Below are 17,548 nucleotides of genomic sequence, written 5' to 3'. Positions count from 1 at the left end.
TTGCTAGTTCCAGTCAGCACTCTTGCTGCAGCATTTTGGATTAATTGCAGGCTCTTTAGGGAGTTACTGGGGCATCCTGAAAGTAGGGAATTACAGTAGTCCAACCTAGAAGTAACAAATGCATGGACCAGTTTTTCGGCATCACTTTGAGACAGTATGCTCCTAATTTTGGCAATGTTCCGTAGGTGGAAGAAGGCTGTTCTAGAGATTTGTTTTATATGTGACTTAAAGGACAGATCCTGATCAAAAATAACTCCAAGGTTCCTTCCAGTAGTACTGGAGGCCAGACTTATGCCATCTAGTGTGACAATATGGTTGGACATCATATCTCTGAGATTTTTGGGCCCAAATACTATGACTTCAGTTTTGTCTGAGTTTAAAAGTAAAAAATTGTGGGACATCCAGGCCTTGATGTCTTGTAGGCTTGAAGCTTTATTAACTGATTATTTTCATCTGGTTCCATAGATAAATATAGGTGGGTATCATCAGCATAACAGTGGAAATTTATGGAGTGTTTTCTAATAATGTTGCCTAAAGGAGACATATATAAAGTAAAAAGTATTGGTCCTAACACAGAGCCTTGTGGAACTCCATAGCTAACCTTTGTGTGCATGGAGGCATCATCATTAACATGAACAAATTGAAATCTATCAGACAGATAAGATTTAAACCAACCTAGTGCAGTTCCTGTAATTCCAATTTCATGTTCCAGTCTCTGTAATAAAATGTTATGATCAATGGCATCAAATGCGGCACTAAGATCTAACAGAACAAGTATAGAGATGAGTCCATTATCTGAGGCCATGAGAAGATCGTTGGTGACTTTTACCAGTGCTGTTTCTGTACTATGATGAACTCTAAATCCTGACTGAAACTCTTCATACAAATTATTCCTATGAAGGTGATCACATAATTGTTTTGCGACTACTTTTTCAATTATTTTAGAAATAAAGGGGAGATTAGATATTGGTCTGTAATTGGCTAAAACACCTGGGTCAAGACAGGGTTTTTTAAGTAATGGTTTAATTTCAGCTACCTTATAGGCCTGTGGTACATAGCCTGTTTCTAAAGATAGATTGATGATATCTAATATGAACGTATCTATTAAGGGTAAAGCTTCCTTGAGCAGCTTAGTTGGAATAGGGTCTAGCAGACAGGTTGTTGGTTTAGATGAGGTAATAACTGAAGTTAGCTCAGAGAGATCTATGGGTAAAAAGCAGTCTAACAGGGATTGGGGCCTTATTGATGATTCTAGCACTGTTGTACATGAAGATCTATCTGTAATTTTTGGGGGGAGGATCTGGTGAATACTTTCTCTAATAGCTACAATTTTATTCATAAAGAAGGTCATGAAGTCATTGCTGCTCAAAGTTAAGGGAATAGTAGGCTCAACAGAACTATGGCTCTTAGTCAGCCTGGCTACAGTGCTGAACAGAAACCGGGGGTTGTTCTTGTTTTCTTCTATTAATGATGAATAATATGCTGTTCTGGCATCACTGAGAGGTTTTTTGTACGTTTTTAAACTATTTTTCCAGGCTAAATGAGATTCTTCTAACTTTCTGGAACGCCACTTCCTTTCTAACTTTCGTGTTTCCTGTTTTAAGTTGCGTGTTTGTGAACTATACCATGGAGATCGCCTCTGCTGATTTACTGCCTTCTTTTTTAGAGGGGCAACACTATCGAGTATTGTACGTAGTGAGGCTGCAGAATTGTCAACAAGATAATCTACTTGTGCTGGAGTACTTCCCATTGTATTAACATATGGTGAAGCAAATGATGGAGAAATAATTTCTTTAAATTTGTTGACAGCTTTTTCACTTAAGCATCTGCTATAGTGGAATTTTTCCCTAACTGCTATATAGTCCGTTATTGTAAATTCAAATGTTATTAAAAAATGGTCAGAAAGAAGAGAGTTGTGAGGAAATATTGTTAAATTATCCGTTTCAATTCCATACGTAAGGACAAGGTCTAACGTGTGACTAAAACAGTGAGTGGGTTTATTTACATTTTGGGAAAAACCAATTGAATCTAATAATGAATTAAACGCAGTGCTCAGACAGTTACTGTCAGCGTCTACATGAATGTTAAAGTCACCCACTATAATGACTTTATCTGTACTAAGCACTAAATCAGCTAGAAAATCAGAAAATTCAATCAAAAACTCTGAATAAGGGACTGGAGGACGGTACACGATAACAAATAGTAGTGGTTTTTGAGTTTTCCAGTTTGGGTGTGAAAGGCTAAGAGTAAGACTCTCAAATGAGTTATAACTATGTTTAGGTCTAGGGTTTATTGATAAGCTACAATGGAAGATTGCTGCAACTCCTCCACCTCGGCCTGTGCTTCTAGGAACATGATAATTAATGACTTTTGGGGGTTGACTCATTTAAACTGACATATTCTTCCTGCTGCAACCAAGTTTCAGTGAGACAAAATAAATCGAATTGATGATCGCTTATTAAGTCATTTACTAACAGAGATTTAGAAGAGAGAGATCTGATATTTAATAATCCACATTTAATAGTTTTGGGGTTTTGTTCTGTAAGAGGAGTAGTCTTAACTTTTATTAGGTTATTATGATTAACTCCTCTTGTTGTCATATTTACTTTATGTAATTTAGGTCTGGGAACAGACACAGTCTCTATAGGTATGTTGGAGTTGTGGGGGGGTGACGGTTGTAAGGACACTGCAGAGAGGCGTGTAGGACTGGATCTCTGCAACCTAGGCTCAACTCTGGATTGTCATACTTTTGGTTGTTTAATAAAACCAGCCATATTTCTGGATAAGAAAGCTGCACCATCTAAAGTAGGATGGATGCCATCTCTCCTAATCAGCCTAGGTTTTCCCCAAAAACGTGTCCAATTGTCTATGTAGCCCACATCGTTTGCTGGACACCACCTAGACAGCCAGCGGTTGAATGACGACATGCGGGTGTACATGTCGTCACTGGTCAGATTTGGCAGGGGACCAGAGAAAATTACGGAGTACGACATTGTTTTTGCAAAGTTACACACCGATTCAACATTCATTTTAGTGACCTCCGATTTACGTAATCGGGCGTCATTAACTCCCACGTGAATAATAATATTACTGTATTTACGTTTATCCTTAGCCAGGAGTTTCAAATATGATTCAACGTCGCCTGCTCTGGCCCCAGGAAGGCATTTGACTACGGCCGCTGGAGTCTCTAACTTCACGTTTCTGACTATGGAGCTGCCAATTACCAGAGTTGGTTTCTCAGCGGGTGTGTCGCTGAGTGGGGAAAATCGATTAGAAACATGAACCGACTGGTGGTGAACCTCGGGCGTCTGTTTAGCATTAGATCTCTTACGAACTGTCACCCAGCCGGACTGGCTTCCCGGCTGCTCGGGAACTGCCGCGGGACAGCTAGCAGGGGCTACGCTAGGTTGGCCCGCACCAGCTACCGGGGCCTGACTAGCGGAGTTGTTTTCCATGGTGCGGAGCCGTGCTTCCAATTCCGTGAGCCTCGCCTCCAAAGCTGCAAAAACCTTACACTTATTACATATACCATCATCACTAAAGGAGGCAGAGGAAAAACTGAACATGAGACACACCAAGCAAGTGAGAGAAGGAGAGACAGAGGGAGACAGAGAAGCCATTGATAATGGATAACTGCTAACCTAGCGAAGTTAATATAAGTGAAATGTGGAATTTGTAAACTTTAGCTGGTTATGTTTTGCAAAAGCAGGTGCTTGTGCAATACAAGCGTATGTTACGACTAAGTATTAATTCTTGTGTGAAGAAATCACTTATTTAAGTAAAAATAACAGCTACAATTAATCAGTAAACAGTCTTTCGGTAGAAACCCAAGAGTGTGCAGAAACAGGAAGTGACGCAATACGCTTACCGCCAGCATTACATATGTCCTTTAATATGCTGTCAAAAAGCCGGGCAGCAACGGCTCAGCCTGCCATGTTGCTGAGAGGTTCTGCAGTGCTTTGATGCAACTAATGCAGAGATCACAAAGGAGGACACACATTCATGGACTGTGCAGAAGCCCCAGGTCCCTCCACCAGAATGTCTATACATTCCACTGGAGACTGTTTGCCATGAAACAGCTCTCAGCCAAAGCCAATTACATCCTGTTGCTAGGGCCAACAGTACAAGAACTCAGCAGCTAGAGGGGCATAGATGTTGAAGTCTGGACAGCGCACTTGGCTTCTAATGGATAAGGTGGCAGAGACAGCTGGTCCCCTGATTTCTCCATGGGACTTGTTTGTGCTCTGTGGGTTTCTCAGAACCCACTGTGCTGATTTGAATTTGCTTTCTGCTGACATGTCTTCCTGTTGACCTTCACCTCTGCTAGGAGGTTTGAAGCCCTCTGAGTCTACAGGGTCTTGCCAGGTGGTCCTTCACTCCACACATGGGTTTAAGTTTGGATGCCACGTGATGCAGCCAATTGGGTTGCAGCCTCAGAGGAGGCAGAAACAGGACGTGGCAGATGGGCCAGAAAATTGCGCAGCCTTTGCAAGTGCCATACACTGCTGTGGCCTTCAGGGAGCCCAGTCTCTCACCGGTGGACAAACAGGTGTTCCATGGTGGCCCATGAGTTTTGATGATCAGCCATCTTGGAGGTGTATTGGGCCTTCTGTTGGTGAGCCAGTTCTGGTACAACCTCATAAAACAGAATCAGCATCAGAGCCTGAAATACTTTATTAATCACAGAGGGGAAATTGTTTTCGTCCCAGATGGTGCATGCAAGAGTTGGAAATTGGGCATAAAACATCCCCATCAGATGTTAACAGACTTGAGCCTCCCCAGAAAATAGAGACAGCTCTTGCCCTTCTTGTAGAGGGCTTCAGTGTTCTGATCCTAGTCCAATTTATTTTCAATAAACACTCCTCCACAACTTCCACACTGTGACCCTGAATAGAAACGGTGCCACCAGTGCCTTGGCCTTCCTCAGAGCCACAACCAGTTCCTTTGTCTTTGCCACATTGAGCTGCAGATGGTTCTGCTCCCACCATGTGACATAGTTATTCACCACAGCTCTGTATTCAGACTCGTCCCCCTTACTAATACATCCAACTGTGGATTAGTCATCAGAAAACTTCTGAGGGTGGATTCTGTATGGTAGCTGAAGTTTGTGGTATAAAGGGTGAAGAGAAAGGGAGAGAAAACTGTCCCTTGTGTATCCCCAGTGTTAATCACCACTCTGTCTGACACACCGTGCTGCAAATGTACACTGCGGTCTGCCAGTCAGATACTCACCAATTCAGGACACAATGACAAGATCTACCGACATTGCTGTCAATTTCTTGCAGAGAAGAGCTAGCCCGATGACGTTGAAAGCACTGGAGAACTATGGAGAAGAAGAAACGTTATCCTCATAATACTCGCAGGCTTGTCCTCCTGAGCTTATGCACGGTTCAGCAGATAAATGATGGCACCCTCAACTCCTGGGGCTGGTAGACAAACTGGAGGGGGAAGAAGGGGGAGTGGTTGCAGACAGGCCTGGGGGACTCATCAGAGGCAGGGCGACAGTATCAAACCTTTTAAAGAACAGGTTCAACTCATTGGCCCTAGCCACACTACCATCAACCCCTTTGCAAGCTGGCCTGAAACCTGCGATGGTCCTCATACCACTTCAGACCTCCCTCATGTTTTTCTGCTGGAGTTTCCACTCCAGCTTCCTCCTGTAGCAGACCGGCTCCTCTGGTCACATGTCGAAGTGTCCTTGAGCAAGACACTGAACCCCAACTTAGTTGCTCCCGGTGAGTGTTGGCCAGCTGCACAGCAGCTCCCCCATCGGTGTATGAATGTGTGTGTGATTGTGAGTGTGAATGGGTGAATAAGAAGCAGTGTAAAGCACTTTGAGTGACAATAGGTAGAAAAGCGCCATATAAGTGCAGACCATTTACCATTTAGCCTTTAGCCGTTTTTTGCTGGGACAATGTTGTCTACGCAGAAATTGAGGTAGTCTGTGATGCCCGTCAATATACTCTGGCCAAGAAGAGATGAGCAGAAATTGCAAGCTGACTGCAGTGGTCATTTCATGCTCTCAGCTTGGCCTTAGCCTTCAAGGGCGGTAATCTAAATTTCTACCACCTCTTGCAAATCCTCCTTGGTGTAAAAAATGATTTTTCTGAAACCTTACTCTGAGATTTCCGATGGTAACCAATGTGATTTTTTTGTTTCCCAGAATCTCTACAACAGTGATAGGAAATTAGTAATAACTACATAGTTAACACACCCACATCTACGGGTAATACAACTGCAACTGAAATTTGTAATTTGGTTTAATCTTTGACAGAAAAGAATCAGTTTATGATGTGCTTACATGCAAATGTGTATTTTCTGTTTTCTATTTTTGTGCAGGTTCAGTAAAAATTTTAACAAGAACACAAAATATGAGGACATCATCTCTAAAAGTGTTCGGCTCCCTTCAGGATCTCCCGTTGTCTACCAGCTGACACCGAAGAAAAAGAAGTTTGGAACCTTGACAAGAATGACTGTTGGTGAAAGGAACATGAGCAAGAAAAATAAAACCATCTTACTTGTGGGTGAAACAGGAGCAGGAAAATCTACTCTGGTCAACACTTTGTTCAACTACACCATGGGAGTGACGTGGAAAGACAAAATCTGGTTTGAGATTGTAGACGAGGAGGAAAAACAACAGCGTGAAAGTCGGACATCAGATGTAATCATGTACGAGGTCTTTGAATTTCAAGAGAAAACTCTGCCTTTCTCTCTGACCATCATCGATACTCCTGGATATGGAGACACCAGAGGGATCGAATATGACAACAGGGTCAGTCAGAGATTATTGGACTTGTTTCACTCAGAGGACGGAGTTCATGAAATTAATGCAGTGGGTCTGGTGATGAAGGCAAGTGAGAATCGATTGAGCGACCGACTGAAATACATCTTTGATTCAGTGGTGTCTCTGTTTGGAAAAGACCTGGAGGAGAACATCGTAGCTCTGATCACACATTCAGATGGAGCAACACCAATCAATGTTCTAAAAGCTCTTGATGCCTCAAAGATTAAATGTCCCAAAAACGAGAAGAATCAACCCATTCACTTCCTGCTTAACAACTGTCAGAACTCGGAGAGAACAGAGGAAACTAAGGTTGGTTTGAAGAATGGATGGAAAGTAACAGCAAATGGAATGGCTGAATTTACAGAATATCTGGAAACATCTACACCTCAAAAACTGATGACAACAGTTGAAGTGTTGATGACACGTGTCAGACTGACGGCCTGCATCCAAAACCTGCAAGACAGAATCAAGCTGATTGACGGGAAACAGACCGAGATCCAACAAATCCAAGAAGTTCTGAAAAATCATGAGAAAGAGATGAAGAAGAATGAGAAGTTCACTGTAGAGGTTGATGAGGTTTACAAAGAGAAAGAAGACATCAAAGGTGGGATGTGGTTGGTGTTTTATGAAGGAGCCGTCTGCTGTAAAGTTTGTGAGGAGAACTGTCACTATCCTGGATGTACAAAGGCCTGGTATCCTGAACACTGTGAGGTCATTAACAATGGCCTCTGCACTGTCTGTACCAACAAGTGTCCTGCGTCAGATCATGTGAAAGTAAAGTGGAGGTTTGTGACCAAGACCAGAAAGGTTCAGAAGACTGAAGATGAAATGAAAGAGAAGTATGAAAAGAACAAGTCAGAGAGCGAGAAGACGGGAACTCTGCTGGAAAATCTAGAAAAGGAAATGAAAGAGCTGACAGCAGAGAAGAATCAGCTGCTGGAAGAGTCGTACCAACATGTTGTTAAACTTGAGCAGATCACCCTGAATGTTGAGTCACTGTCCACTTATGTTAACCTGAACTTCCTGACTGAAAAGATGAAGGAGAAAGCAGACACAGCAAAGGTCCAAAAACTGGAGGAGGTGAAAAGTCGAGTGGATGAAGGAACCAGAGCAGGACTGTGATACATCAACAGTGAAAAGACCAGTGACGTCGTTCATTCTCACCTGTCGTTTGTCGTCATTTTGTCCAAAATAACCACATTACAAAAACTGTCTGTTACAAGTAAACGTTTTGCTATGACAATGTTGCTTTAGCAAAATTTACCACAGTTTTTTACCAAAAGTCTTAGAAAGTATCTAAAGTAAAAGTATGCAGCGCTGAAAAATGTGTTTGGTTTTTATATGTATTACGTACGTTCATTATTACTATTGCACTGATGTAGAAACCGTACTTTTCTGTTGGAGATGTTTCAGATGGAGCTAATAAAATAATTAAAACAAGTTTAGAGATAATGACTGACGATAATCAATAATCAGACATTATGACATTCATTATGTGAACATTCAATCAAAACTATTTATATAGCACTTTTCTGTATAACCTGTTCTTGTCAAGAATCAGACAGCAGAGTTCTGAATCAATCTTAAAAAGAGTGACCCAGAGAGTTGAGCATTACAATAGTCCAGTCTGCTGTGCAATAGTGTGGAATAGCTTCTCTGAGACAAAAATTCCATGATTTAGCAATATTTTTGAGGTGATAAAAAACAGATTTGGTGACAGAGTCTACATGAGCCTTAAAATGCAGTTCTGATTTAAAGATGACACAGCGATTTCTGGCCTGCTGGCTTGGGGATACTCCAAGACAATTTAGTTTTTTGACCAGTTTCTTTCTCTGCACCTTTGAACCAATGACTAAAATCTCAGTTTTTTTTTGTCACTAATTTCTAAAATACATTTCAAATGGGCAACAATAGGTCAGTTGTCATCAGTTGATACAGCCACATAAAGCTGAGTGTCATCAGCAAAACTGTGGAAGCAGAATGACCTGCTTTTTTCATCACCACCAAAAGGAAACTTAAACAAATTAAAAAGTGGTGATCCTAAAATTGGTGACAGGGGACATCATAAACTATTTCAGAGGTTTTGGACATGTTTTTACTAATCTCAACAAAGAACTGTTAGCTAGAGAGAAGATGAAAACCACATAAATCCAGTTTCAGATATTGTTAGAATAGAGTGGAACACAATAGAATAGAATTCTACCTTATTGATCCTTTGCAGGAAATGACTTTCTCACAGCGACCTGCTAGAACAAACTAAAAGATAAAGATAGCAACAAAATAGAAAAAATGAAAAAAGTTGCAAAATGTTTGCAAATAATCAATGTACCAAATGCAATGTGAAATTTCTATTGTTTATTTAAAAGTCTGATGGCTGCTGGCAGGACGGACTTCCTGCTGCGTTCAGTCCTACATTGTGATGGTATAAGTCTGTGGCTAAGATTGCTCTGCCAAAACACCTTCAGGTTGTGTAGTGGGTGAGACCCATTACTCAGAATGCAGTTCACTTTCCTGAGCATCCTCCTCTCAGCTACATACTGAACATAGTCCAACTAACACCAAGGGTGGAGCTCACTTCCTTTATCAGTTTGTTCAGTCTGCTTCTTTCCATAGAGCGAGCCCCCTCCCCCCAGCTTGCCACACCAAAAAACAGTGCACTGACCACCATAGTCTGATAAAAGGTGAATAACAGAGGTCTGCAAATATAATAATGTGAGCGTTCTCAGAAAGTACAGCCTGCTTTGACCCTTCCTGTACACTGCCTCCAAGTGCCTGGACCAGTCCAGCTTGTTGTCCAGCTGAACACCCAGGTACCTGTAGCTTGAGACAACCTCTACCTACATGCCTTACATGGTGACTAGTGTGGGTGTAGGCCTCCTTCACTAGTAAACAATCACCATTTTCTTAGTTTTGAAGATGTTAAGATGGAGGTGATTAAGGTTGCACCAGTCCACAAAGTCCCCTATTGTGCACCTATACTTGTTCTCCCGTCCTCCTCTAATACAGCAGACAACCGCTGAATCATCAGAACATTTCTGAAGAAAATAAACGTCTGTGTTGTACTGATAGTCCAATCTGTAGATTGTGAAGAGAAAAGGGGACAAGACGATGCCTTGTGGGCCCCTGTGCTGCAGGGAAGAAACCCCACAGCTCTAAAAAATGCATTGTGGTTGACCTGTTAAAGCCCTAAATACAGTCTGAGGTTCATCAGTTAATATTTAGTATCAACAGGATCCAGCTGCTTCCTGCTTCATTATCCACCCACTGTCACCACAGTCTGGTTAAAGTTGTTCAGCTGATGAAAGATCCAGAACCAGGACGTAAGTGGATCTTGATGTTATGTAGAAGTTGTCAGCTGCACTTGGTGCAGAATGAATCCTGCAGCTCAGCTAGTCTCTATCAGTCCACACTGTCCAGTGTCCATGTGTAGACAGGAAGTGGGAGCGGCTCCCAGCTGAGCTCTGACATGGTGGGAGGACGCCCCCTGGATTTTAATGCTCACTACAACAGTTAGTGACAACAGTCTCTTCCGATCACTGACTGTGGATCAGACCTGGTTCTTTGTGGTAATGTTTTCAGTGGATCCAGGCTGTGATTGGTTGAATTGCTCTCATGTTGCCTCAGTCTCAGTAAAGAGGCTTCACTGTGTTTCTATTTGTTACTCAAACTTTATTCTGTCATTGATACAGCAGAAAAAACTGTAGTAAAAAGTTTGAATGTCTTTAATAAAAGTCTGATACTTTTCCTGATGCATAACATTTTTAACCTGAATAAATAAAGTTTCTGTCTTTGATACAAAGAGTTCTGAGTGTCTGTTACTGCTTTATGTTGAAGTACTGATCATTTCCAACATCGTTTTAGTAAATCACAATTAAATAAAATTGGACCCATACAGATGAATTGTGCAAACAATAGAACGACTTGTTGAAACTGTGTGAAACTGTGTAGTGACCCACATGCCAGGCACTTATCCACAATGGCACCAACATGACAGCCAGATTCATACATTTTTTTTACCCTAAAACACTCAAACGCAGTGGATTTGGTTAGGGTTAAGCACTGTTAGGCAGCAAATTAACATGTTAAGTGTTTCATTTCCCTGATTCCACCAATGTCATGTTTCACTACAACAAAGCAACAACACTGTACTTCAACTCCAGTCTCCTGTAGGAAGGTTCCCTGGTTTTGTGACCATCTATCACTATCACTAACTACCAGGTACTTTGCATGTGTCCTCTGTCTCTTTGCAATTTGCAGAGAGTTCAATAATAACTTTTGCTATTGTTGTTCATGTTGGAGTTTGCTTCATAAAGGTCCAAAGTCGTGTTTTTCTTACAGCAATTAACCTTACCCCTGAATATATCCTTTTATTTTTTTACCTTTGACCTTTTGGTTGATAATTAGAACTCAAAGAGTTCAAATATTCAGTCCTTAGTATTCAGGAGTTTTTTCTCATCATGTGACTTCATAATAAAGTGAAAGTGAAAGTTGAAGCTGATTGGACAGAAGTGTGAATCCTCTGAGAGTAAACAGGAACATGCTCGTTGCAGTTTTATCTGCGCCACAGCTTCTGCAGACATCAGGTGAGACCATTTTAAACATTAAAACACATAATGGAAAACTGCCTTCTTAACACGTGAAAGTAGAGGAACACTGAGGTTAAAGTGTGAATCTTGTTGTTAAACAGTTTAGATGACACACTTATCAGCATTGTCTCTCGGTTTGTGTATACAGCATCTTTTTTACATCAAGACAAAACAAAGTGTGTAACAGACTGTGTTACTGTCTTGTCTGTCTTTCACTCTAATAAGAAACAAGTAAAAACAGATATTCTGTCTTGATGCTGTTTGCTCTGACATGTTTTAAATACCTTTTTAACACAAAGACAGTTATAGACTTTTGGCTTTATTAAACTCACCTATTAAACCTTCAGAGTCACATGGTTGCTAACAGGTTGCTTATCCTATGGCTTCTATAGAGAATTGTGTGGAGTTTTACTTTCCGTTAATGTTAAGCCTGCACCCAAAACAAGTGAAATAGTGATCTGGTATTCCCATACATGTACTTCTTTTGGTTTTATTTTATTGTCTGCCCGTGCTGTGGCTGCCTTCCAGCTCGTTGCCTAACAAATCTCCCAGGAAATAGAGACAGCTGACAGTGGTGTTGTAACTCCAGAGAGCTGCTGGCACAGCTGTTTTAATGACAGCACAGCGAGAAATGAGCTCAGTTTTTGGATTTGGGCATTTTTTTACATCGCTCAAAAACAAAAATTCAAATAAATTGAATGACTTGGATTTATCGCGCAGCCCTAAGCTTTAATAAGTAAAGTGATCAGGAATATTATACGTGGGAGGGATGTGCATCTGAGACATTCATTCACATGTTTTGCAGTAACATAGGCCTTTAATTGTGACCTGTCAGTGAGTTCTTATGACATGAAACAGCTTTATTGTTAATTATTACTGAAATTCATTTTACACACCAAGGCTCACTCAATAAAAAAGACAATAATAGAAACACAACCACTCCAACAATGATCATATGTAGCAGAACTCATACTCATACAGTGCACAGTGCAGAGGCCACTACTTACAAAGCACATACAAAATTAAAGGCACAAACATTAAGGGCTACAACACAGAAATGCAGCAAATAGAATTTCCTGAACCGGAAGTGCTCCGCGCCACTAGGGGCAGTGATGAGTTTGTAAAGTTGTAAATGTCATCCTAGAACTACTGTTAAGTCCCTTTATATAGTTTTGATTTTTTTTCGGATGAGACAATAACATTCAGATTCAGAATATGCAGGCAGTTTATCCAAATATATTATTTATTTGGAACTTTGTTCCAAGGTTTTCAGTGAAACAGGAATTCAATTCAATTCACCTTTATTTATATTGCGCCAATTCACAACAAAGTCATCTCAGGGCACTTTACAGAATAAAGTCAAGACTATAAATATGTATAGAGAGAACCAAACAATTCCCCTTGAACAAGCTCTAGGCAACAGTGGACAGGATAAACTCCCTTTAACGGAAGAAACCTCCAGCAGAACCAGGCTCAGGGTGGACGACCATCTGCCTTGACCAGTTGGGGTGAGATCACCAAAGCCCAGGGACACCTGCAGAAAGGGACAGAGACACGGAGACAGAGAAGGACAAAGACAACTATGGGAGAATACACACAAAGTTAATCTCATACAGTGATGACAATTGTGGGGTGAGAGGAGAGGAGAGAGGGTCAAGAGGAGGAAAGGAGCTCAGTGCATTGGGGGGTGGGTCCCCCAGCAGTCTAAGCCTATAGCAGCATAACTATAACTAACTATATGCTTTATCAAAGAGGAAAGTTTTGAGCCGAGACTTAAAAGTAGAGAGGGTGTCTGCTTCCTGAATCTGGAAGCGACTGTCATCTCAGCAGCTCAAAGCCTGAGACGTGAGATGACCTGGTCAGTGTCCCATTCTCTCTCAGTGAACCTTGTGGTAATTTTTGCCCTGTGACACCTGGCACTGAATCCAACACCACCTGAACCTTTCACAGGACACGCAATTAAACTATCACTTCATTAGGAACACCTGCACAAAGTTTCAGCCACCTCATTGATTTTAGAGTTTTGAAGGGGCCAAAAAATTAAAACCACCTCTTCTTATAGTGCACAGCAGTACGACTCCACCACCCACCTCAATAATAAACAGATAGTAGAATTATCACCTCTCTGACAGTTTTAACCCTAAAAACTGAGAAATGATAGTAGAAAACAGTAGAATTCATGGCAGAGCTGCTGTGTTGGATTGCATTAAATTGTACAGGTGTACCTAATAAAGTGGCCAGTATGTGCTGCTTACTCCACATCTCCTGTGTAGACTAAATATAAGCCTGCTTTAATTGTGAGCTGCTTGAGAACAGGTTTCTCAGGGTCAGCCTCTTAACTTACAGATTTTATGATACAAATTAAATCAGATTAATAAACCAAGCAGTTCTACAATAAAACCTGACACGCTGAAAGACTGATGCTTAGCCTGTGGTGAAAAAATAAGAATTGTTGTATCTTCTTACCCTGTATTCCATAAGAGGGGTCAGTGAAACAGTGGCATCGACTCCCACATATTTGTTGACTCTTAATGGAAACAGCTAAGAATCAGGAGGGAGCTCCAAATTAATTTCTTTTTTATGTCGATAAAGCAGAATTTTCAGTGCAGCATTCAACCAACCACTAAATTTTACTTTGAGACCATCACTGCCAGTTAATTAAGTGTCAAAGTTTTGCTCTACAAAATGTGTAATAGAGGAATAAACAGAGATAGATGAGGCACATGTCCATATGATTATTATTTATGTGAACGTAATCTGTTATGCATTTAAAGAAGAAAAAACAGCCTCTGTGGTTTTACATACATCTTCACCTCTCCGAGAAATTTTATTTTTGTTTGTTATTTTATTCTATTTTATTTTACAATCTTTCCATGGTTCCACATTAGATTCAGAGTCAGTTCAGGTGTCTGTGATTGTTTTCTGTAAATCTGGTCAGCATAGCTTGGTGATGAATTAGAGTCTCGGAGATGAGCATATACAGACAGTTGGTAAATGAAGTCCTTTGTATCTGTTCAGTGTCAGACAAACTGACTGCAGCATACAGGCAGAGATTTAGACCTGAAGACATAAAAACAGGTAAAATAGTCTGTAGACCTTAACAAGAAATGAAAACCAGGTAGCTACAGAATAACTGTGTCGTCAGCAGAGCGTGGGTTAAAAACCACCTCAGTGAAAAGACGCATGGAGTGAAAATAAAACCGTTCATCACCACAGCAGAAAAGTTCTAACTCTTTAAGAAGAGAGTAAAAAGAGCAGTAAGAAAAGAATTCACTGAGTAAAGACTGACATTTGAATCAGAGACAATGTGATTATGTGATGTGTGTTTGTCTCCACCACAGAAGCTTCCTGACAGACAGCAGGAAACTGTCACAATCTGACTGAACATTGATCCCCAGTCAGGACCAGACCCTCACAGTTCACTTTGTTCTACAGACTCGGCAGAGAAAACTGCTCCTGAAAACTTCAGGGAATGGCTCTGAATACAGAGAGACGACGATTGAGCAAAGAACTTCCACCTAATTTATCTGATTTACTGAACAAACTTATAATACATGCAAATGCATTCATTGAACAGTTTGACATCCGTGAAAAAGTATTGAAACAGATTGTCCGAGAGATTGAGGTCATTGCTACTAAAGTTAAAGAGATGCAGAAGGAGAAACTGGGAAGACCTTGGGACCTGACATTGTTTGTTCCATTCACAGAACATTGGAACTTTGTAGCTGCTGAAGGAGATGTTGCTGTTGTTAATGTATCAAAATCACAAGAGAAACAATATGCGGAGATGGTAGAAAAACTTGGTCACAAGTTTAATGGGATTATTGAACCACTGAAAAATGAGCTGAAGGAAATAAAAACAACCTGCGAAAAGTTAGAGCAAGAATCAACAGAAATTCTGGCTGCACATTCTCTGTCGGATATGGTGCAGTTTCAGTGGATTCTGAGTAGAGTGTCTTACCTGGGAAAAAGAAGTGGAGGGATTATGGATATGATTATGATATGGATAAAGAAAATCGGTGATTTTGTAAGACTCATTCTCAGTTTCTTCCATTTGTGTGACTCAGAGGACAAACAATTAGCAGACGTCATCATACAGTCAGCCAGTCAGTGTAGGAAAATTGTTCTTGAGCTTGATATGATGAAGACAGAGCTCACAGATTTCACAAAAAACACTTAAACTGCAAAGTGAAGAATAAACCTGCTTCACGGAGAAATATCAAGACTCATCAAATATAGTGAAACAAGAATTCCTGAGTAAATCTACTGTTTGACACGTTAGATGTTGGAGCCTCATCATCTTCTGATACCCGGAGTTGATGAACATGAGATTGTTTGTGAGTTTTCAGGCTGGTTCTAATAGAAATTTGTGTGCTGAATTCATGCCTCGGACTGAATGCGACTACCCTTTAATAAATAAGGATCATGGTCTACGGCCCTCGTTCTGTCAGAAAACTGCACTTCAGTGTTCAACTCAATCAAAACTTCAGCAGTCGCAGCAGTAGCTTACTGAAGTCCACGTCTTTCACAGTTACTTTTTATCCACTTTTGGTGGAGGGACATTGAAGTTGTGCTTTGTTGTTTTTCCAGCAAACTGCTTCCTTCATAAGTTAAAAGTGAGTGGAGTTCATTTGGAAGCAGATTTATACAGATTTAGTTTTGCATTTTGAGGCTTTGGCACAGACACTCTTTGATAAAACTCGCTCCCAGCCTGCAAGTGGATTATATTTGTGTATGTGTGAGTTTCTCCAGACAACATCACTTTGTTCCTGGTTTTTCTTTGTATTATCTGCATTTTTCTGAAAGAAACAAGTGATGGATCAACGTGTTCCACAGATCCCCCCTGAGAGACCAACAGTCATCAAAATGGACATAAACACACTATTTGCAGACTGTTCCATGTATGTGAAGAAAGATCTGACATCACCAACTAACAGCAGCTGAGAAATATGTGCTCTCACTTGTTTTTCCCCTCAGTTTCGTATGTTGGTGTAATTCATCAGGGTGAACATATGGTGACTGGGATTCTGCTGTTTTTATTATTTTGTCCTTTTCCTGCACCTTTCATTCGTGTTCACGCCGTAGGTGTGATTCATTTTACAAAGCAAAACAACTTATTGTGTACTTTCTCTTTGATTTACTCTGTAACCATGAATATAATGCTGGTAATTATATCTCTGTGCTTGAGCTCTTGGGAACAAAACCCTGAAACGTATCTAGAAATTTAGATATATTCAGAATTGAGTCTCAAATGAGCTGAGAGCATTTTTAGACCTAATGAGGGCAGCACAGTGTGGAAATACTCGCAGACTCAGTTTGTATAGTTTTTATACACATAGTCCTACTTTTATTGTGAAGCAGCTACAGAAATGGATTTCTAAAGCTGATTGTTCACTTTAACTTTGTTTGTCATATGAAATAAAGTGATTAGACAAAATCAGACATAAGAATGAAACAAATCAGTTTTTAATCTGCAGTAAAACTGTGTAAATTACAATATGACTGTACTCTGTAACTGTATACAGCTGTACTGTGTGTACTCTGTTGGTGACATTAAAAAACATTTAAAAATATAGTCAAATCTTTGTGTTAGGCTCAGGTTATATTTGACATCATGGTGTTAATCCTCAGACACACTCAGTTCACATTATCCAGACTCCATCAATCAAAGCTTCTAACAAGTTGTCCCACCTTAACCTGTCTTTACCTTCTCATACGAGGTCATGTGATTTCATTTTTGATGTGTCAGATATTACAGGGCAAAAACGTGTGAATATTTAATTTTAAGCTACTTACCAAAAGCTACTGTGACCCTTCACAGTTCAACACTAAAATCATTAATGTTCACGGAACATATAAAAAGTATAGTGAACAGTCTGTGAACTCAGCATTTATAATACAAGTCACAATATTTTTCAAACTCTTCTGTGAAAACTAATAAAATTAAACCATTTCTACAAACCATTAATAAACACCTGAATCATTAAGCTGTAGGTGAAGGTGAAAACATCTTTGCCTGTATGGACTATGATGTGATGAGCTCCTCTGTATCCTGCTACATGCTACAACCCCTGAGAACAACTGCAGGTTAACTTGTGAATCCACACACACACATGCAGCAGCAGCGTCACCTGATTTCTCCTCCACCTCTGACTTAATTTGAGGCCTGACTCACAGA

The 17,548-nt window shown here is 40.5% G+C and overlaps 1 protein-coding gene across 4 annotated transcripts in view; it reads left to right on the top strand.

Moving 5' to 3' along the window:
• Positions 1–16,209, top strand: part of LOC137103888 (septin-8-B-like) — a 38,070-nt gene extending 21,861 nt beyond the window's left edge. For all 4 annotated transcript variants that reach the window (XM_067484633.1, XM_067484631.1, XM_067484630.1 and 1 more), the window contains 2 exons: positions 6,340–11,367; positions 14,712–16,209. In XM_067484633.1, coding sequence (XP_067340734.1) covers positions 6,340–7,906 — 1,567 coding nt within the window. In that variant the 3' untranslated portion in view covers positions 7,907–11,367; positions 14,712–16,209. The remainder of the gene's footprint in view (positions 1–6,339; positions 11,368–14,711) is intronic.
• Positions 16,210–17,548: the final 1,339 nt, after the last annotated feature.

This window comes from Channa argus, chromosome 18, assembly GCF_033026475.1.
Source record: "Channa argus isolate prfri chromosome 18, Channa argus male v1.0, whole genome shotgun sequence".
Lineage (NCBI taxonomy): Eukaryota > Metazoa > Chordata > Actinopteri > Anabantiformes > Channidae > Channa > Channa argus.
This window is presented reverse-complemented; position numbering and strand designations above follow the sequence as displayed.